Source organism: Oryctolagus cuniculus, chromosome 17 (genome assembly GCF_964237555.1).
Source record: "Oryctolagus cuniculus chromosome 17, mOryCun1.1, whole genome shotgun sequence".
NCBI lineage: Eukaryota > Metazoa > Chordata > Mammalia > Lagomorpha > Leporidae > Oryctolagus > Oryctolagus cuniculus.
In genome coordinates, this window is record NC_091448.1 from 59495491 (window position 1) to 59519102 (window position 23612).

At 42.7% G+C, this 23612-nt stretch overlaps 1 protein-coding gene across 7 annotated transcripts in view; it reads left to right on the forward strand.

The window, feature by feature from the left end:
- The window catches only part of ZNF286A (zinc finger protein 286A), a 54950-nt gene that overhangs the window by 9789 nt on the left and 21549 nt on the right, over window positions 1–23612 (forward strand). For 2 of the 7 annotated variants that reach the window (XM_008270696.4, XM_070061420.1), the window contains exon 6: window positions 7231–12307. The exons of 3 other annotated variants lie outside the window; for them this stretch is intronic. In XM_008270696.4, the coding sequence (XP_008268918.2) occupies window positions 7231–8450 (1220 nt within the window). In that variant the 3' untranslated portion in view covers window positions 8451–12307. Of the gene's footprint in view, window positions 1–7230; window positions 12308–23499; window positions 23595–23612 lie in introns of those variants that run through there. 2 more of the 7 variants (XM_070061418.1, XM_070061416.1) reach the window with 2 other exon arrangements.

Genomic DNA, 23612 nt, shown 5'->3' on the forward strand with positions numbered 1-23612 from the left:
TATATAAATAAACTCAGCAGTTTATTTTTATTTCTTTGCTATTAGTAACAGAGTTGCAATGATCATCCATTTATTGGCTCCTTATATATTCATGTTGAGAGTTGGTTTAGGATGGGTAACTGGAAGGGGAATTACTGAGACTTAATGTGTCACAGGTTTAGCTTTATTAGGGATGCAAAGCACCTACTGCCATCCTGGCCAATAATTAATGTTTTCAGACTTCTTATTTTCATCAGTCTGAGTTGTGTAAAATGCTATTTCATATTCATATTTATATATATATATATATATACACACACATGTGTATATATATATATATATATATATTTTTTAACTTGAGAGGTAGAATTAAAGACAGTGAGAGAGAAAGAGAGAGAAAGGTCTTCATTCTCTGTTTGACTTCGTATTTGGCCGTAATGGGGCAGAGCTGCAGTGATCTGAAGCCAGGAGCTTCTTCCAGGTCTCCCGCATGGGTGCTGGGGCCCAAGCACTTAGGCCATCCTCCACTGCTTTCCCAGGCCATAGGAGAGAGCTGGATTGAAGTGGAGCAGCCGGGACTCGAACCAGTGCCCATATGGGATGCCAGCACTGCAGGCGGCAGTTTTACCCTCTATACCACAGCACTGGCCCCGATTTCATGTTTTTTAAATTGCATTTCTGTGATAAATATAGTGAGTTTGAGATTTTCATATTTATTGCTTATTCAGGTATCTCTTGTGAATTACCTGATACTTTGCACCTTTTTAAAAATTGAGCTATTCACATCTTTCTCTTGATCTGTTGGAGTTCTTTAGGTTACCATATGAGATTTATTGACATTCTTTCTGTTAGTACATGACAGAGCTAGGATTACAAATAAGTCATAAAATATTGATCCCTCTGATCTTTAGCTGATTTTATTTTATGATGTTAGCATATAGAATTCTGTATTTTAATACCACATTTATTTATTTATTTTTAACTACTCATTTGCTTTCTATGAATTTTTTCTTATCTCAATTTCAGAATGATAATCTGTATTTAAATTTTTCAAATTTTGTTTTTCAGGTGTGTATTTTTGTATATGGTATGAAATAGGGAACTGATTTTATCTTTTTACATGCTTATGCCAACAATCCAGCATCACTTATTTAATAATCTTTTGTCACTGATTTGTAATGATAATTCTTTGGGAAACCCAGTTTCTCTATATGCTTGGAGTTCTGTCTAGGCTGTCTGGCATACTTATCTGTCTGTACCCAGTACTATCAATGTTTTAATTACTATGCTAAATAGTGTCTGTTTCTTTTACTGAAAGTCGATCTTGAATAATAATAATATTGTTATTGTTGTTATTATTATTATTATTATTATTATCTTCTTGTTCTTTTGAATACTGAAAAAGTTTTAAGGTCTTTCCCTGTGAGTGTAGCTATGCCGGTTTCTCCTATGGTCCTGGCAGTTTTGTATTGCCTACTCAACACCCTTTTTTGTAGAATTTCTTAATGATCTGTAAGAACCACTGGAGGTATCTTCCCTTTCTTATGTTACAAATGTTCTTTTCTAAATTTTACCTTTCAGTTCCACTGTGCATTTTGGTACCTGCCTTTTGAGTACCAACTAAGAAGTCCTTTCTCATCCCCAAATTACATAAATATTTGCCTCTGTTTTCTGGTTTATTTGGCCTCTGATTTTTCCTTGAAATCCTTCATCCATTCGGAGTCACCTCTTACTCCTCTGGGAACATCCTCTTAGCCTTCTGTTTAGAGCAGATAAATGTTTGAATTGTTCAAACTTTGATTTTAATTTCCTCTCCTCTGTATAAATAGCCATAAACTTGAGTGCTTAGATGGCTGTCACGTAATATTACTAAGTGAAGCAAGCTGGGTGGGTGCTGGAAGCTAGAATACATGCCTCAACTGAAATTAAAAGCCTTCACTCAACTCACTGTCACTCAAGGGCAGGCAGACTTTGATATAAAGGGCTGGATGGCAAACAGTGAATTTCATGGGACATGTGGTCTTCACAACCATTCAACCCACCATGATCATGTGAAAGCAGCTTCAACAATGTATAAAAATAAATGGGTATGACTATATTCCAATAAAGCTTTATTTAGAAAAGTAGGTAGCAGGTGATTGTTGCCAACTCCTGCCCTCACTGGTTGTTGACACAGAGTATCCTATGGTAATTTTCAAGAGACGATCAAAATTTAGATTACTTTGTAAAATCTCCCTATTTTTAAATGTTGGCAACTAATTGTTTTTAATTTGCATAAACAGTATGGGCCAAACACAACATAGCAGTCAGACTTGGCCAACAGGTCGTCTACCTGTAGCTTCTGCCTTCCCCTTAGTCGTCTCATCATTCCCACAACCCACTATCATCTATCCAGATGAGTTCCAAATTGCTATTTCCATCCTAGGTCTCTCCTCAGAGCCTGTTCTGAACACCTGCACAGTATAACTATTTGATGTCTTTATTTGCTATGTCAAAGACATCTCAGCAAAATGTACTTAAAACTGAATGCCTGAAATATGCCCAAATTCCCATGCAAACAGGACCCTTTTGCAGTAGCTGTCTTACTGATACTCCCTGCCTTATCAAATTGTACATGCCAGAACTCTGTGGACAGTTTTTACATTTCCTCCTCTCCTTTATGCATGAACACATTTACTTAATTACATTTTACTGTAATTAGCAAATACTCATGCACTGTTAACACCCACATGCCTGTTGTTTGCCTGAATGGTTATGATAAATCTCCCCAATTCTGCCTTTGCCCCATGCACTCCATTCTCTACATCATACTGAGAGTGATGTTTTCAAAATCAAGTCAAATCAAGTTATCCCTTTGCTTCAAACACTTCAGTGATTCTCACACCTGTTGGCTTAATGACCAAAATCCTTGAGGCTGACAAAATCTTGTAAAACTCTGGCTTTTACTTACTTCGACATTTTTTAAAATTAATTAATTAGTTTATTTATTTATTTATTTGACAGGCAGAGTTAGACAGTGAGAGAGACAGAAAGAAAGGTCTTCCTTCCACTGGTTCACTCCCCTAATGGCCGCCACGGCCGGCACTGTGCCAATCTAAAGCCAAGAGCCAGGTGCTTCCTCCTGGTCTCCCATGTGGGTGCAGGGACCCAAGCACTTGGACCATCCTCCACTGCCCTGCCAGGCCACAGCAGAGACTGGACTGGAAGAGGAGCAACCGGGACTAGTACCTGGCGCCCCAACCAGGACTGGAACCCAGGGTGCCAGCGCTGCAGGTGGAGGATTAGCCTAGTAAGCCACAGTGCCGGCCTCACTTCGACATTTTTATCTCACCTGTTTTCCCTCCTTCTCTGGGCTATGTCATAGCAGTTCTTGAATGTTTTCGCATCCAAAGACCCATGTAACTAAAAATTACTGAAGACTGTAAAGAGCTTCTGTCCATACAGGTGATATCTACCAATATTTACCACATTAGAAATTATAACTGAGGGGCCAGCTTTGTGGCACAGTAGGTTAGGCATCCACCTGCGGCGCCTGCATCTCATATGGCCATTGGTCTAGTCCCGGCTGCTCTACTTCCGATCCAGCTCTGTGCTATGGTCCAACTGCTTGGGCCCCTGCACCCACGTGGGTGACGAGGATGTAACTTCTGGCTCCTGGCTTCAGCCTGGCCCAGCTCCAGCCATTGCAGACATTTGAGGAGTGAACCAGTGAATGGAAGGTAACTTGCTCTCTCTGTCTCTCCCTCTCTCTGTCTGTAGTTATGCCTCTCAAGTAAATAAATAAATCAAAAAAAGGAGGAAATATTAAAAAAACTAAGACTGAGCAAAAGTAAGCTATTAATTTTAAAATAATTATAAACCCATTGCCTTCTACTGCAATACAATTTTTATGAAGATTTCATGAACAAAAATATGTTACCTAAAAGAGTGGTGGGTTTTTGTAGTTTTCTTGACTTTTTTTTAAAGATTTATTTTATTGGAAGGCAGAGTTACAGAGAAAGAGAGAGGTCTTACATCTGCTAGTTTACTTCCCAAATGTCCATAATGACTGGGGCTGGGCCAGGCCAAAGCCAGGAGCCTGGAGCTTCTTCTAGGTCTCCCATGTGAATACAGAGCCCAAGGACTTGGGCCATCCTCTGCTGCTTTCACAGGCTCATTAGCAGGGAGCTGGATCAGAAGTGGAGTGGCCGGGACTCAAACCAACACCCATACAGGATTTTTTTTTTTTTTTCACATTTCTGCAAATCTCTCCAAAATATGGCTTCATCAAAGATAATTATTCTCACAGTTGCTTCTGAATGCAATTTTTTGTGATTTGTTGGGTTTTTGTTTGTTTGTTTGTTTGTTTGTTTAAGATTTAGTTATTTGAAGGAGGAGAGGGAGAGGGAGATCTTCCATCTGCTGCTTTAACTGCACAGATGGTCACAATGGCTGTAGCTAGTCCAGGCTGAAACCAGAAGCTGGGAGTTTCCCACTTGGGTGTCAGGGGCCCAAGTACTTGAACCATCCTCCACTGCTTTCCCAGGCACATTAGCCGGGAGCTGGATTGGAAGCCGAGCAACTGGGATCCTAACCAGCACTCATATAGGATATGCTGGCATCCCAGGCTGCATCCTAACCCATTGTGCCACAGTGCCAGCATCTGTTATATGCTCTTCTAGTTCAAGTGTATGAAGAAAATCCAGTATTACCTAGATAGTTGGAAAAGAGAGAAGTGTTTTATATTTATAATCCTTCTCAGATATAATTATGACTGTTCTGCTATAAGACTCCCAAACTGAGTAGGAGTTAATTGATTAAAGATTAGGTACAAGGACAGCCATTGGCCTAGTGGTTAAGACACCTGCCTCCCATATCAGAGAGTCTGGATTCCTGGCTGTGCTCCTAATCCCAGCTTCCTGCTAGAGGGGATCCTGGGAGGCAGCAGGTGATGGCTCAAACGCTTATGTCCCTGCTGCCCCCATACAGGCAGAGCTGGGATTCAGAGTCATATGTTCTGGTTGCAAAGCCCATCTTTGCACTGTGCTTTCCTGACTGCCCCCTCCCCACAGGGCTTTCCTACATTTCCTTCCCTCCACCTGCAACACTCACATCAGTGCTTGTGTACCTATTTTTTTTTTCAAGATTTATTTTATTTATTTGAAAGGCAGAGTTATAGAGAGGCAGAGGCAGAGAGAGGTCTTCCATCTGCTGCTTCACTCCCCAGATGGCCACAATGGCCAGAGCTGTACCTATCTGAAGCCAGGAGCCAGGAGCTTCTTATGAGTCTCCCACACGGGTTCAGGGGCCCAAAGACTTGGGCCATCTTCTACTGCTTTCCCAGGCCATAGCAAGACCTGGATTGGAAGTGGAGCAGCTGGGACTCAAACTAGCACCCATGTGGGATGCCGGCACTGCAGGGAGCAGCTTTACCCGCTACACCACAGCACCAGCCCACTTGTGTACCTATTAATTCAAACACTCATCCCAAACCCCAGCTCCAGCTCCTTTGGTTCAGCTCAGTGATGTACTTCCTTCAGAGAAGTGTCTCCCTCGTATTCCTCCTCTTATTCTATCTTCATAGCATCATGTCCCTTTGACTCCTCAGTACCTCAGTGCTTTTAACAAGTACAGTTTTGTATTTGTGAATGTTAGATTAAATTCTCTCCCCCTCATGTGCATAGGAACTATATGTGGTTTTCCCAGGGACTAACAGTGTATGTAGCACATGGTGTATATTCATTAGATATGAGTACTATTGAATAAAATCAATAAATAGTAGATAAACGGGTGAATAGAATTTATTTGGGTGTAATAAAGGGAGAGATATAACTAAATCTAACTTAATTTTTTTCTAGTATTGAGTTGTCATGGCACCATTTGTTAGAAAGACAAACCTTTTGGCTGGTGCCGTGGCTCAATTGGCTAATCCTCTGCCTTGCGGCGCCGGCACACCGGATTCTAGTCTGGGTGGGGGCGCCGGATTCTGTCCCAGTTGCCCCTGTTCCAGGCTGTGGCTTGGGAAGGCAGTGGAGGGTGGCCCAAGTGCTTGGGCCCTGCACCCCATAGGAGACCAGGAGAAGCACCTGGCTCCTGCCATCGGATCAGTGTTATGCGCCGGCCGCAGCGCAGCGGCCATTGGAGGGTAAACCAAAGGCAAAGAAAGACCTTTCTCTCTGTCTCTCTCTCTCTCTCACTGTCCACTCTGCCTGTCAAAAACACAAGGAAGGAAGGAAGGGAGGGAGGGAGGAAGGGAGGACCTTTTGTTCACTAACTGAAATACCACCTCCATATTATCCTTAATTGTTACATATACTTGAATTTGCTACTGAATTTGCTCTTCTATTTCACTAATATATTTGTTCCTTTGAACCACAGTTTATTTTGTCTTTATAAAAGCTTATTAGATATCAAAATTGCAGTATATTTATATTAAAGGTATTTAGAAAAGTTTAGCTCATTCCTGCCCTCTTGTTTATGTTCTGATATTTTCTCTATAAGTAATCATTTTCATTAGTTTTTCATGCATCCTTTGGCTTTTGAAAATGTAACCAAACACTGTATACACAGGGTATATCAAACATCGTGGAAAATGGAATTAAAATATGTTTATTTTGGTGTGGCAAGATTTGAAAACCCTGTGTGGTTTTTTTCATGACATGCATTTTCTATGAACTTTTTAAAGACTCTTGCTACCCTTCCCTTTTTTCCTACACCAAAAGCAAACTGTGCATGCTCATTTATATTCTTTTTTACTTAGAGATTACTTTGGGAGACTCTAGAAGGTTTCTGATGAGGGGCATAGTAGAAAAGCATTGTTAGGAAGATGAAACTGGCAGTGGGTTGTATATTTGGATGTGACAAGATTAGAAGACTGAGAACTTAGAAGTCATAACTATATACTGAGATAATTGCTTGGATATTTATTGCAGCAATGTGTGTTGTATAAAAAGTTATTTCTTCCATTCTGACCTGATGTACTCAGTCTTCTCATAAACAGATATATTGCTTCATATATAACTCGCATTTTCCTATATTTCTGGATGTCTTTTCCCTCTTGGGATTCTCCTGGATGGAGTATACTAATTTTCTCTGCATATACTGAATATTTGTTTCCCTCCATTTGCTTCTCTTTACAAATCATCTAATGAGTCAGATCCACCTACTCCGTGAAGGCATGCCTTTCACCTTCATTAACTTTTACCTATTACAGAATTGCCTTTCTGTTGAGCACAGAAAACGAAGGGAATTTGCATTTCCAATGTCTTTCAGACGTGGAGACAAGACCCAAGAACAAGGATTCAACTTCAGAGCAAGATTTTTCCAAAGAAGATTCCTGCCAGGTTGCAATAATAGAGAGACTGACAAAGAATAATGGCTTGGAAACAGCTCTTGAATGTGACAGTTGGTTAGAGAATCAGCAAGGAAGTCAGGAGAGACACTTGAGAGAAATGTTCACCCACATGAATTCATTACCCGAAGAAAGAGATCATGAACATGACGTTTACTGGGAGAACTACAGTCAGAAGTCTGTTCTCACCACTCAAGACAGAGTTCCCAAAGGGTCCTATTCCTTTCATACACTTGATAAAAGATTGAAACAGAAGTCAAACTTAATGAAAAAGCAGAGAACTTTTAAAGAGAAAAAGCCTCATAAGTGCAATGATTGTGGTGAACTCTTCACTTACCATTCAGTACTTATTCGACACCAGAGAGTCCACACTGGAGAGAAACCTTATACCTGCAGTGAATGTGGGAAGTCTTTTAGCCACAGAGCTAATTTAACGAAGCATCAGAGAACTCATACTAGAATTCTCTTTGAGTGCAATGAATGCAAGAAAACCTTCACAGAAAGCTCGTCCCTTGCAATTCATCAGAGAATTCACATTGGAGAAAGACCTTATGAATGCAGTGAATGTGGGAAGGGTTTTAACCGAAGTACACATCTTGTGCAACATCAGTTGATTCATACTGGAGTTAAGCCCTACGAGTGTAATGAATGTGATAAAGCGTTCATTCATTCATCAGCACTCATTAAACATCAAAGAACTCATACTGGAGAGAAACCCTATAAATGTCAAGAATGTGGGAAAGCCTTTAGCCACTGTTCATCCCTTACTAAGCACCAGAGGGTTCATACCGGGGAAAAGCCATATGAATGCAGTGAATGTGGAAAAACTTTTAGTCAAAGCACACATCTTGTTCAGCATCAGAGAATTCATACTGGAGAGAAACCCTATGAGTGTAGTGAATGTGGGAAAACCTTTAGTCGGAGCTCAAATTTTGCTAAACATCAAAGAATTCATATTGGAAAGAAACCCTACAAATGTAGTGAGTGCGGAAAAGCCTTCATTCATTCATCAGCTCTTATTCAACACCAGAGAACTCATACTGGAGAGAAGCCCTTTAGATGTAATGAATGTGGGAAAAGCTTTAAGTGTAGTTCATCCCTCATCAGACATCAAAGAATTCACACTGAAGAACAACCCTGAAACATCCCTGAATGTGAAATAATGTAAGTTGGGTTTATAACTGTGTTAAGTACCTGAGTGTTTAGATGTAAAGCCATTGTATGCACTTGAGGACTAATTTTATATAAGCTTCTAATTTCACTCGCATAATACGTAGTTTTGAGCCACAGACAGGATGGTCCTTATGTCCATTGATTTGCTTATTAAAACTTCTGTCCAGAGATCTCAAAATTTTAATCTTCAACCTCTCAAATACCCATCCAAGGAAATTCATGCAATCCCAGAAAAGGTAGCATTATAAATTATGAAATTGTTTTCCCCTCTCCTGGTCATATCAGAGCCCTATTGTAGTTTCTCACTTTGGAAAGGAAATTCTTATTCGATAGGTTAGGTTGATAGCTTATATTAGATCCTTATTATGAAGAGTTCACAAAGTTATTAATCTTTGAATCCAAAATAGAGATCCAGATATACAGGTGGTATCATTTCTCCAGAGAATGTAATTTCTATTATCAAAAAAAGCTAAATAAGCTAAGAGTTGAAAGTTGTTTAGGATTTCCTTCCTATCTCCCAAAAGCTGCTATCTACTTTTATGAACATAAACAAAGTATTTACAGCAGGTTCTGAGTTAATGGACATATGAGTTATATTGATTATAGATTGAGATACTGTTGTCCCTGTCTATAGAAATCTACCTTCGTTTTCCACTTTTTCCTGGAGTTAGCCTGAAATACAGAGTTGGTCAGAACCTTAAGTGTTGATCTTTGTTTATCGTTGGCATTGAATAAATCCTGGGTCTTCTAATGTCCACAAGTATCCAGGAAACATCGTTTCTCCATGTTAGTTAGTGTTCTGTAAGTTGTGCTGTGTCACTTTGAGAAAAGACCCCATGGCTATTGAGGGTTTGGAAAGCTGGTGGATTGGATCAATGTGTTGTTATATTTAAGGTTCCAGTCAAGAAGGACTGAAGCAGCTGTGAGACAGCAGCTCATACATTCCTGTCAGGTATGGAAAATAGTCACAGGACAGTCCTGCAGCAACTCACTTGACATAAGCGCTGAAAAAGCATTTTCTCTGTCCTTAATGTTTACCCTGTTGTTGTTATTGTTGTTCTCCATGTTTTGGTTGGTCTTTATCCCAGAGTTCTAAAGATGGACAAGGCATGAAATCACAGTGATATGTTAGCATAAGTTACAAGGGTGACCAAGACCATTGGTGGGATTGGAAACACAAAAGCAAAAGTTCAAATAAATAGTAAAACACTATGTAAATGCCATTTTTATTATATATATGTTCTGTATAAAGAAAATTATGTAAAATGATAGAAAAATACAGATTTCTACTTTCTTCTCTCCTGACTCCTATCCTTCATGATCAGTTATCAGTTAATCTGTACTCTTGTCCCTTCCACATTATCCCAGTTACCTACAGTTCCCTCTCGGTAGAATTTAATTTTATGATTGAAGAAAAGTAGGGAGATAGTTTAAAGAAGTAAGGATAGTGAAGAGCACTATCATTACGGATGCATGGAACATAAATCCAGCGATGATGGAAATCATAGGAAATGAGAATAAAAGGGCTTTTCACAAAGAGATTGTAGAATGAACAACAACAAAAAACATTGAAGGAGATTGAGTTGGGGGAGAAGACTTGGGTCTGAAGGGTTTGGGTAGGATAATGGCTGACTCATCACAATATAGGAAAAGGAACTCTTTCACCACCTTAAGTTTCAATATTAATAGTTTTGAGCAGATAACTGTAGCCCAGACCCATAGATCAACTTGGGCCTACAGTCCATTTCTCTAAAAAAATTTTATTGAAACTCAGCTACACATTCATTTACATGTTGTCTTTGGTTGCCTTTCCTTGCAGTGGCAAAATCGAGTAGCTGCAACAGAAATCGTATCTTCTGACTGCTTTAACAAAATATAAACTGGGTAACTTATAAGCAGCCAAGACTTAGTTCTCATAGTTCTGGAAGTTGAGAGGTCCCAAGATCGTAGCATTGGCAGATTTGGGGTCTGATGAAGGCCTACTTCCTGGTAGGAAGGCACCCTTGCACTGTGTCCTCACTAGGTAGAATGGGGCCCATCTTATAAGGACACTAATCTCATTCACAAGGGCCCCACCTACAAAGACCATCACATAGGTAATGACTGGGTTTCAGGGTATGGATTTTGGACATTCAGTCAACAGCCGATTGTATGTCCCTAAAATATTTAGTATCTGGCTCTACAGAAAATGCTAGCTCCTATGCTAGAGCATCTGTCAGGAAGTGAGGTAGAGACAGATAAACCAGTCAGAGAAATTGGAGAAGTTGTAGTGATGGTGAAGTAATCCTTCATTAGGGACTAAAGCCATTGAAGTTACCTCCATGTACCAGACTGGTAAGCAGAGCAATGCAGATGAACACTGAGTTGTTACTACTCCATAACAGTAGCCCTGTCCCTCTAGTTTATTGTTTATTGTTAAGATTTATTATTGTTATTATTTTGCACAAATGCTGCTTTTTGTGCACTGTATGGGGCTTCAGGAAGTGGTTGTAGCGGCCAGGAGCAGCTGGGGTACGGAGAGAGGGGCACAGACAGCCTGGCCGACACGTGGCTGGACCTCAGGAACAAACCAATGACTTAGGGGCCCGCCTGCAGCTGCTCTTGGTGACAGAAAGCATCTCCCAAGTAGAGCTTCCCGTGGCTTCTCAAATCTTAGCAATAAACTAATAACAATAACTAATAATAAGAAGAACCATGTGAGTTTGTGTGAAAGGAAAATAAAAGTGATGGGAAATGCATCAAAATATTCCTAACTCAGGATGTTACTATATATTGTGGAGAGAATGGAAGCTGTGAAAATGTTTTAAATATGCCATATGGTTCAGTGAAAAGAAATTCATTTGGGGACCACATTTAAATTAACAAAATAAGAACGCCCAACATGGGTGTTTGAAAGTTGAGCTTAAAATCTACCACCCCCAGTTAGCAATTGTGTGACCTTAGGAGGCTACTTATCCTGAGTCTCAGTTTCTCTATTTGTAAAATGGAAATAAATCATCCCTTTCTCATGAGGTTGTCATGAGAATTAAATAAGACGGTGCATCTAAAGGATCTGGCGCAGTAGCATGAGGAGCCCCCCTTCCACTTATGTGCGCAAGTGCTCCCAATTCCCCCTTCACTGTCTACATTTATTCCTGAATGAAGCAGTTAAGCATCAGAGTGTGTGTGTGTGTTTGTGTACACTTGTATACAAGAGTGCCTCAGAAAGTCAGTGGAATTAAAAGTACGTTTATTTTGGTGCAAAAGTTTTTTCAAAACCCATGCATAATATATTTTCATAATTCAGATTTCCCCAAAGCTTTTTGAAGCCTGTGTGTGTGTGTGTGTGTGTAAAATGATGTGGCTAAGAATCAGCCCATGGAAGTTGAGAATCATTGTATTCTCCACACCTTTTTTTTTTTTTTTAACCTGTTGAGGACCATGACCGTCCTGCTCCCTGGCCTGTCACAGAGTTGAAGCTTTACTTCTTCCTGCTCTTGTTTCTTTTCTGGTGCTGTTCCCTGCACAGCCTCCTTGAGATCTCCTGGAGCATGCTTTTTTCTTCGTGGGTCTGACTTAAACAGGAGCTATTTGCTGGCTCCAGAAACAAGTTTGTGATTTCACGTGAAGGGGCTTAACTCCACTGTTAATTTTACTGGGAAATATGGCCCTTTGTTTCAGTATTTGTCCTCGTTACACCTGATGTTCAACTTGACTGCGTGTTTGTACTCCAGCGTAAATGTTGAAAGTTTTAATGTTGTTCATTTCAAATGTTTTTGGTTACCTATAAGCAATTTGTTCTTACTGTCCCATTGTCAATAAAGATGTTGTTTGTATATATACATATATTATCAGGAACTTGTGTAAACTGCTTTTAAGTTCACCTAATATAGAATCTTTCATGATGTAAAGAAGGACCAACATAAATTATCTCCGTATCCAGGAAGCCAATCACATTCCTAATTGTTCATCTGGAAGATGGGATGGAGATGCCCTTGGGAGCCTACATATCTGTAAGTTGAGGAGGAGAGGAGGGTGGTTTCTATCATATAGTACTGAATCTCAGGCCAAGCACAGCCACTATTCCCTTTGCAGGGGCAATGGGCAACAGTAAAAGTAAGGCAGTAAAACCAGGCAAAATAGGTTTTAAAACACTGAGTGGGCCGGCGCCGCAGCTCACTAGGCTAATCCTCCGCCTTGCGGCGCCAGTACCCCGGGTTCTAGTCCCGGTCGGGGCGCCGGATTCTGTCCCGGTTGCCCCTCTTCCAGGCCAGCTCTCTGCTGTGGTCAGGGAGTACAGTGGAGGATGGCCAAAGTGCTTGGGCCCTGTACCCCATGGGAGACCAGGATAAGTACCTGGCTCCTGCCATCGGATCAGCGCAGTGCACCGGCCGCCGTGGCAGCCATTGGAGGGTGAACCAACGGCAAAGGAAGACCTTTCTCTCTGTCTCTCGCTCTTTCACTGTCCACTCTGCCTGTAAAAAAAAAAACAAAAAACAAAACAAAAAACTGAAGTTTGAAATATATGTGGTTTGGAGGAAAGCAATTTAACAGCACACAGGTATAAAATGATTAAGAATAATCAAACATTCAAATCTGCTGGTAATTGTTCAGTCATCTTAAAAGATACTCATAGTTTTTATTTCTTAGATAAATCCTCACTTTTTAAAATACTAGAACAGGGGGCCAGCGCAGTAGCATCCCATATGGGTGCCAGTTCCAAACTTGGCTGCTCTACTTCTGATCCAACTCTCTGCTATGGCCTGGGAAAGCAGTAGAAGATGGCCCAAGTCCTTGGGGCCCTGCACCTGTGTGGGAGACCCGGAGGAGGCTCCTAGCTCCTGGCTTTGGATCGGCGCAGCTCTGGCTGTTGCGGCCAACTGGGGAGTGAACCATTGGATGGAAGACTCTCTCTCTCTCCGCCTCTCCCTCTTCCTCTCCTCTCTCTCTATAACTCTGACTTGCAAATAAATAATCTTTAAAAAATAAAATACTAGAACAGGATTCAAGTTAGAAGCTATATGTTCCCATGTTCTCTCTTCCCTTCTTATACTTATTCTTGGCCTAAAATGGGCAATATTGAGGCCCACAGCCATGTGAGCTCTCCCTCACCATAAATTTTACTGGTCAGAGAGAAGAGTATTCCCCTGTAGTTGATAATACATCCAATGTGGCATCTATGGGTTACTGTATTGTTTCAGTTAATGCCCTAAAAAATCAGATGTTTTCACTGAATCATTTACATTTTTCACTATGTAACCTCTTTTTTTTTAACCTGTTCATCCATAAACCAGATAATCAGCCCTTAGATTGAGTTACTCTAAATCAAATGTGCATACTTCACCTTGTAAAACCAGATTCAGGCATTGCTAGATCAATCCTATTCTTTTTACACATATTTATTTGAAGGGCAAGTTGCAGAGAGAGAGAGGTCTTCCATCTGCTGTTTCATTTCCCAAATGACCACAATAGTGGAGCCAGGCCATAGCCTAGAGACAGCAGTTTCTTCAAGGTCTCCCATATGTGCTCAAGGGTCCAAACACTTGGTCATGCTGTGCTGCTCTCTCAGGCATGTTAGCAGAGAACTGATGGCAAATGGAGTAGCCAGAAACTGAACTGGCACTCATATTGGATGCCAACGTTGCAGGCCACAGCTTAACCTACTGCCCCACAACACTCTGTTGAAATAGCCACTGTCTCAGATACAGATTGGAACTCTAATCTGGAAATCAAAACAATGTTAAGCACCAACAGGAAAACTCCATATCTGAGCTCATGTGACTTGTCCAACACAGACACACTAAAAGCATTGTACAAAATTACCTTTTAGTTATGTGTATAAGGTGTAGGTGAAATACGAATGAATTTTTTAGACTTGGATCCTAACCCCGAGATATCTGATTATATATTTGAAAATATGCCAAAATCCCAAGAAATTAAAAATCAAGAACATTCCTGGTCCCAAGAACATCAGCTAAGGGATACTCAACTTGTATAGCTTTCACCATGCTGGATAGAAAGGCAAGAACTAAGGGACCTTGCACTGACACCCTTCACTTCTACTTAGAATGTATTCTCCAAAACAGACCACTTGCTCCCATCCAAACATTTTTTTTTTTTTTTTGACAGGCAGAGTGGACAGTGAGAGAGACAGAGAGAAAGGTCTTCCTTTGCCGTTGGTTCACCCTCCAATGGCCGCCGCGGCTGGCGCACTGCAGCCGGTGCACTGCACTAATCCAATGGCAGGAGCCAGGTACTTATCCTGGTCTCCGAAGGGGTGCAGGGCCCAAGTACTTGGGCCATCCTCCACTGCACTCCCTGGCCACAGCAGAGAGCTGGCCTGGAAGAGGGGCAACCGGGACAGAATCCGGTGCCCTGACTGGGACTAGAACCCGGTGTTCTGGCGCCGCAAGGCGGAGGATTAACCTAGTGAGTCACAGCGCCGGCGGTCCATCCAAACTTTTCTAATGAAGTCCAGAAAATACAGTCTCCTTTGCAGCTTTCTGCAGAAGAGGTTGTCTCCCACTCACCACACATCATATTAGTGGAAGACTAGTGGAAGATAGCCATCCTTGACTTTTTAAAAGCATTGTGGGGAGTGGGTATTTAGCCTAGGGACTGAGACACCCACTGTCCACATTGGAGGGCCTGAGTTCCATTGCTAGCTCCATCTCCTCCTGATGCTTCTCAAAAATGTATCTTACCATGATTTTATCACCAGCACCCTAAGAGGCAATAGTGATGGCTCCAAGAGTTGGGTCCCTGCCAAAAACTTAGGGTTACCTGGATTGTGTTCCTGGCTCCTGTGGGCATTTTAGGAGTGAACCAGTGGATGAGAGCTCTGTGCTCTTCTGCCTCTCAAATACATTCAACAACATCCAAAAAAATAACAAAGGCTGGTGCTGTGGCGTACTAGGTTAATTCTCCACCTGCGGTACCGGCATCCCATATGGGCGCCAGCATATGGGCACTGGTTCTAGTCCTGGCTGCTCCTCTTCCAATCCAGCTCTCTGCCATGGCCTGGGAAAGCAGTAGAAGATGGCCTAAGTCCTTGGGCCCCTGCACCCACGTGGGAAACAGGGAAGAAGCTCCTGACTCCTGGCTTCAGATCGGACTGGCTCAGCTCTGGCCATTGCGGTCATTTGGGGGAGTGAACCAGCAAACGGAAGACCTTTTTCTGTCTGTAACTGTAATCTCAAATAAATAAATAATCTTTAAAAAAATAATAAGCCATCCTCATCAATTCTCATATACAAAGAGCTTCTCTGAGGCTCTGCCTCTGCCTACAACACTTCTCTCCCTTGCTAACATCTGCTGACTCCCCACTCACTTCTTACTCTTCTATCGCATCTTTGTGTGTTGCTCTCTATCATTCTGAGTACTATGAGAAATCATATGTATGCTATGCCTGACATCTTGACCTTATAATTATTTGAACTCCTCGGCTTAATGCTGAATTTTTTTTTCATTCTGGTGACTGGTTCCCATGTATATTCCTTGTCCACACCCAGTATTGTTCAGCAGGTCCTTGTGGGCAAGTTCTATGTGCCAGGTGCTAAGTGCTGGTGGTAAAATGATGGCAAAGGCACAGTGCCCTTAGCTAAGAGAGATAGCTATGCAAATGGATTGCTGCAATCTGGTATGAGAAGTGCTAGTTCACAGGGCACATCAGAGACCAGAAACACAGGAGGAACACCCAGCAGCGCGCTGGCCGTGGCGGCCATTTTGGGGGTGAACCAATGGAAGGAAGACCTTTCTCTCCGGCTCTCTCTCTCACTGTCTAACTCTGCCTGTCAAGAAAAAAAAAAATTAAAATCTTTAAAAAAAAAAAAAAAAACACTGTGGTGTAGCAGGTAAAGCCACGGCCTGCAGTACTGGCATCCCATATGGGCTCCAATTTGAATCCTGGCTGCTCCACTTCTGATGCAGCTCTCTGCTGTGGCCTGGGAAAGCAGTAGAAGATGGCTCAAGTGCTTGGACCCCTGCACCCGTGTGGGAGACATGGAAGCAGCTCCTGACTCCTGGCTTCAGATCAGCACAGCTCTGGCCATTGTGGCCATCTGAGGAGTAAACCAGCAGATGGAAGATTACTTCTGAAAGCTCTCCCACATTCATTGCATTTGTATGGCTGTCCTCCAGAATGGGTCCTCAGGTGCCCAGTGAGATGTGGATCACTGCTAAATGCTTTCTCACAATTGCTGTATTTAGTGGGCCTCTCTCCAGTGTGAACTCATTCATATCTGGCAAATTTGATGTCTAGTCAGATGCTTTTCCACATTCATGACATATGTAAGGTTTCTCTTCAGTATCAATTTCTGGATGTTGGGTAAGATGTGTGTGTTTACGGAAGGCTTTTCCACAGACAGTGCACTCATTCCATATGAATTCTCTGACAGATTAAGTTGGGGGAACAACAGAGGGCTTTCCCATATTCATTACATTTTTGTCTTTCTTCTTCTTCTTCTTCTTCTTCTTCTTCTTCTTCTTCTTCTTCTTCTTCTTCTTTTTTAAGATTTATTTATTTACTTGAAAGAGTTACACTGAGAAAGAAAGGAGAGGCAGAGACAGAGAGGTCTTCCATCCGCTAATTCACTCCCCAAATGACAGCCATGACTGGAGCTCCCCTGATCCAAAGCCAGGAGCCAGGAGCTTCTTCCCGGTCTCCCACACAAGTGCAGGGGCTCAAGGACTTGGGCCATCCTCTACTGCTTTCCCAGACCATAACAGAGAGCTGCATTGGACGTGGAGCAGCCGGGACTTGAACCGGCACCCATATGGGATGCTGGTGCCATAGGCAGAGGCTTAGCTTTCTATGTCACAGTGCCAGCCCCTACTATCTACTCTTGATTCATAGAGAGCCTATATGTAGTCACCACTGACTTGTAAAAAAGATAAAGTCATACCAACCAGTGAGTTGCAAATGATTTGTTTGGTAGACAAGATGGTTCCAAACGTTATGGCAGCAGCCCTACAGGACCAATTTTCTAATTAGCAATCTTATATGAGCTTTTATTACTTCACTACACACACACAAATACATCTCTGGTGTTTTCTTTCAAGTGGCCTACTAGTCTGATAATTCCCTCATTGAGTCCAAATCTTTATCAACTTAAAATTATACTTTTACATCTTGTCTCCCAAGAAAACAGCAACACTTATTGCCTCATTTTCTGTTTTGGATAATGGAAACTGCTTTTGTTTTAAGAATGTGGCTTAATGAAACCGAAAACAATGTCTACCCAGTATATATGTGTATAACTGTGTGCTTAAGAGATCTTAGTTATAGCTGTAAACCAAGATGAGCAATGGGAGAAGACAGAGAGCCCTTTACAGAGGATGAGAGGAGGAAGCTTTATCTGAGATGCCACCGTCTCTTCCCTACTTGCTGATGGACAACCTCCACACTTGCTCCCAGCCATCAGTTTTGTTCTTCCTTCTATTGTCCACACTGCAAAAACTAAACTTGGTCTGTGTTAGCTCACTTGCTAAAAATGACAATTGAAATCCTCTAGTTCCTTGCTTCCATATCTGAAGTGCCAGCATCCCATATGGGCGCCGATTCAAGTTCCAGCAGCTCCACTTACGATCCAGTTCTCTGCTATGGCCTGGGAAAGCAGCAGAAGATGGCCCAGGTCCTTGGGTCCCTGCACCCGTGTGGGAGACCCAGAAGCTCCTGGCTCCTGGCTTCGGATCACCGCAGCTCCGGCCCGTTGCAGCCAAATATGGAGTGAACCAGCGGATGGAAGACCTTTCTCCCTGCTACTCTGGTTCTCCATGCTCTACGCAAATAGAAACACATAATATGTAGTTCCTGAAAATCACAATCCTTCAGCTCACACCTTCTCCCTCTAGAACATCATACCCTTCCATATCACTTCTTCATGCACAATTCCTTCTCCCTGGGATGCAGCTGTGATGGCATCTTCTTGGCTTTCTAAGGTGCCAACTTATCTGCCTCCTCCTGGTCTCCCATGCGGGTGCAGGGCCCAAGAACCTGAGCTATCCTCCACTGCCTTCCAGGGCCACAGCAGAGAGCTGGACTGGAAGAGGAGCAACCGGGACTAGAACCCAGGGTGCCGGCGCCGCAGGCAGAGGATTAGCCTAGTGAACCGTGGCGCTGCCCCAAGATTTTAATTATTTCAAAGGCAGCATTACAGAGAGACAGAGGGAGAGACAGAAAGAAAGATCTTCCATTCACTCCCTAGATGACCATAACAGCTAGAGCTGGCCAGGCCAAAGCCAGGAGCTTCATCTAGGTCTCCCACATGAGTGCAGGGGTCCAAGCTCTTAGGCCATCTTCGACTGCTTTCCCAGGCACATTAGTAGGAAGCTGGATCAGAAGTGAAGCTCTGAGACTCAAACTGGAGCCTATATGGGATGCCAGCATTGCAGACGGTGACTTAACCCGCTACACCACAGCACCAGCCCTTCTCAGAACTCTTAAAAGGCCACAATGTGAAGTAATATACTTATCAAGGACAGTTCTCACATTTTCCCCCTTTTCTTGGCCAAATGAATATTTGTTTTCAGTAAAGAACAGAAAAAAACTCAGACAAAAATATTCATAGCCTTACACAATAAACCAAAAATTAGCATTTTGATCTTACCCCAGGAAAAAAATTATATTTTTTCTGATTGCTTTGTCTCTAACACACTGAACATCTAATATCAGCATATCTGAGAATCTTTCAAGAAGGAGGTTCAAACAGTGGCATATCAAAACACATACACTACTACATATATAATAAAAAGCAATTCTCCTTCGAAAGGGGAAGGTCTCTAAACTTTTTAAACTTGATTTTTGTTCTCATTTTATTTGAAAAGCTGAAAGAGAGAGATCTTCCATCTGCATAAGAGTACAGACTTCATAATGGCAACATGCAGAGGTACTTGTCAATTTCTCAGAAAGCATTTCCTCCCACAAAGGGAGCTTTCCACCTGAAGCTGGGGTCATCTTCTGACTTAGTACTTGCTCTTTCTCTCTCACTCCATAAACTCCATCCCCCAAAATAATTTCCTGTAAAGCACAAGGAAATACACATTGTCAATGGACTTGAGTGAAACCAATTGGCAGCAGGCACTATGGCTGCACCAGGAGCTATGTCTGGTTTTCCCAACATGTTAATTGATACCGGAGGGTGCCGTTGAAAAACATCCAAAGAAGCCACATTTGATCGTTTATGCATTGATTATATTAAATTATATCATCTTACACCAGAAACAAAAGAAACAAGAATCACTTGTTCAGAACAGCAGCACACACATCAGACAGCTTTTGGGAAGGATAAATAAGTCAAAGTAATGACCATTCTGAGGAAAATGAGTAGCCAAAGCACTAAGTTGACAGATTTTCCTGTGCTATTCCATCTAAAACAAAAACTCAGAACCTGCCAGAAAGTGTACAAAATACGGAGCTGCAGTTGAAGATCTATGAAAACTCAGATACTGTGGATTAAGTTTTTATAATGTGTGTGCTATTCCAACAAGGAACAAAACTCATTTAAAATCCTCCTCTGGGGTCGGCATTGTGGCACAGTGGGTTAAGCGGACACCTGTAACACCAGTATCCCATATCAAAGGGCTGGTTTGAGTCCCAGCTGCTCTGCTTCCCACCCAGCTCCCTCCTAATGAGGCTGGGAAAGCAACAGAAGATGCCCCAAGTATTTGGGCCTACCACGCAGGTGGGAGACACAGATGGAGTTTCAGGCTCCTGGCTCTGGGATGGCCCAGCCATCCTGGCTATTTGGGGAGCAAACCACCATTCTTGGGGAAGGTATTCAGCCTAGCAGTTAATATTCTGGTTAAGGGGGCTGATGTTGTGGCATAGTGGGTAAAGCTGCCACCTGCGATGCTGGCTCCCATACGGGCACTGGTTCATGTTCTGGCTGTTCCACTTCCAATCCAGCTCTCCACTAATGTTCCTGGGAAAGCAGTGGAAGATGGCCCAAATCCTGAGGCCCCTGCCACCCACATGAAGCACTTGGCTCCTGGCTTTAAACCAGCCCAAACTCAGGCATTGTAGCCATTTGGAGAGCGAACCAGTGGATAGAAGATTCTCTCTCTCTCTCTCTCTCTCTCTCTCTCTCTCCCTCCCTCCCTCCCTCCCTCCTCTCTCTGTAAACTCTGTCAGTTCAGTTCTCAGCTATGGCTCCTGATTCCAGTGTCCTGCTAAAGCAGACCCTGGGAGGCAGAGTGATTGTATTTGTGGAATGAGCCAGCAGATGGGACCCCTCTCTATGTCTCTCTCTGCCTCTCAAATAAATTGATTTTAAAAATCATTGTGCTGCTCTGTGCTTTCCTTTTTTTTTTTTTTTAAGATATATCTATTTGAAAAGCAAAGTGATAGAGAAAGAAAGAGATCTTCCATCCATTGGTTCACTCCCCCAAAAGACTACAACAGGCAAGTCTAGGCCAGCCCAAGCCTGGAACTCCATCCTGATCCCTCATATTGGTGGCAGGGTACTTGGGCCATCGTCTGCTGCCTTTTCAGGCTCATTCATGGGAAGCTGGGTAGGAAAACAGTCAGGAATGGAACCAGCACTCCAGCCTGGGATGTCAACATCACAAGCATCGACTTGACTTGCTTGGCCACAACACCAGCCCCTGTGCCATTCGCCCGTAGTTGCATCCCCCTCTGACCACAGCGAAGGGAGGGTCTCCACCTTAAAGGGCCATGTGATAGCTGTATTGTGTGCACCTGGATAAGCTGGTGTACTCTCCCCCTCTTAATCGAATCTTAATTGAATTACATCTGCCAGGCTCCTTTTCTGAATTCCGTGGATTAGAATGTGAACATCTTTGGGAGGATATTATTTTGCCTCTCACAGCTGGTAATGAATTTTCTCAGATTCCTATGACTTAAGTTTTTTACTTGTAACCCCAATTTTTTGGCCATTCTTTTAGAGTAGATCTGCCCATGATAAATTATCTTCATTTTCCATTATCTGAGAATGCTTTGATTCCTATGTATATTTTCATAGAAAAATCCTATGTGAATTTTAATAGAGAATTCTGAGTTGACAGTTGTTTTCTTCAGTGCTTGAAAAATGTTCCACTTCCTTTTGGCCTCCCAGCTTCCTCATGAGAAATCCACCGGTATTTGAACGTGTTGTTGCTGCTACTTGCATGGCTTTGTCTCCTCTCTTGCTGTTTTCAGGGTTTGTCTTGCGTTCCCTGGGGGTTATTATCCTTCAGCGTGGATTTCTTTGTGTGTTATCTTGCTGGGCATTTTCTTACCTTCTTGAACTTGTGGATTCATGTCTTTTGCCAAATTTGGTACACTTTGAGTATTATGGTAACCCGGATGTTACTTAAACCTTGGGTTTACAGGAAGCCAGCCTCACCTGGCACCAGCCTGGTGGGTAAGAAAGTCACTTACCTGGTTGTGGCTGAGAGTGGAATTCCAAGTTCTCAACCCAGCCTCCCTAGGCAACTTTGGGGAGGGGGAGTCCCTTGTTAGTGTTGAGCAGAGAGAATATTCCAGGCGCCCTGGTAGGCCACCGCTGATAACACCTTGGCTGTGAGTGGAGGAAGCTCATTACTCCTGCTTCCCACAGGGCTCCAGTTGAGACTGAGGGGAGGTACAGTACCAGCAGGTGTCTAGGCTTTGCACACGCTGACATCACCCCTGCAGTAACTGATCTGTTCCACAGTCAGGTGAGGGTGGAAGTCTAGGTTGCCCACTCAGCCTCTGACGAGGGTGGAAGTCTGGGTTGCCCACTCAGCCTCTGACGATCAGAGAACAGGGTGTTCGGCTGAATTACAGAGGTCCTCTAAAGAGCAGGGTTAAACACAGTCAACTCAATCTTACCAAGGATGCAGGTACCAATGCTAGCGCACTTGGTAAAGTGATAAGTATAAATACACAACCGATCAAAAAGATAGGGTATGTGTCAATGAGATTTCACAAATAAGACCAGTGTAAGCAAATAATGAAGGATAGAATTAAAAGGGAGAGAATGATCCTGCGGGGAAAACAGGACACACAGCAGACTCATAGAATGGCAGCACTCCTGCCTCAGAATCAACCCTTGGGACATTTGGATCTGGCTAAAAGGTCCATGAGAGTCTCACAGGCATGGAAAGCCATGACACGGTGGCAAAAAACAATCTAAATGAAAGATCCTGGTGAACAAGACCCCAGCAGAAGGAATAGGCCATCAAGGAGAGAGGCGCCTTTCTCTGAAGGGAGGAAGGAACCTCCACTGTGATACGGCCTTGACTAAACAAGTTCAGAGTCGGTGAACTCAAGGGGCTTCCATAGCCTAGACAGCTCATAGCAAGAGTCTCGGGTGATTGCTGACGTCATAAATAAGAGTGCCAATTGTTAAATCAACAACGGGAGTCACTGGGTTCATGCTCCCCACGCAGGATCTCTGTCCTTAATGTGTTCTACTATGAAACTTAAAAACAACACTACTAGTCGAACAATACCCTATACCTTGTGTGGTTGTGTGAGTGCAGCCTGTTGAAATCCTTGCTTAATATATACTAAGTTGATCTTCAGTATATGAAGGTAATTGAAAGTGAAACTCGATGAAGGGCGGGATGGGAGAGGGAGTGTGAGAGGGGAGGGACACGGGAGGGAGGGAGGGAGGTTGGGGTGGGGGGAGCCACAACAATACAAAAGTTGCACTTTGTAAATTCACATTTATTAAATAAAAAAAAAACTATATAACAAAGAAAAGAAAAAGAAAAAAAGGAACTTAATACTTTACCCTTTTAGTATTTTTATGTTCTACTTAAAACTATTGGTTGAACTCTGTAATTAATACACAATTACTCTTAGATGTTTAATTAATGCTATAATTAATACTCAAATAGTATTTTATACTTTGTGTTTCTGTGTGGGTGTAAACTGTGGAAATCTTTACTTAATATATGCAAAATTGATCTTCTGTATATAAAGATAATTAAAAAATTAATTAAATTAAAAAGTCAACTCCCTCACAAAGGCCGGTGTAAGGGGGCGGAGCCACACGTGCGGAGGATTCTGGGCATTGTAGTTCCGGCGCCGCGTTGGCGCAGGCGCAGTGGCTCGCTTGGCATTCCGCCCGCCGAGTCGGCGCCATTGCTGGAAGCGTTCCCGCCCTGCTCTGCGAGCGTCTTCGGTCGCCCTCTGTGCGGCCGCCAGGTAGTCGTTGCCCCGGGC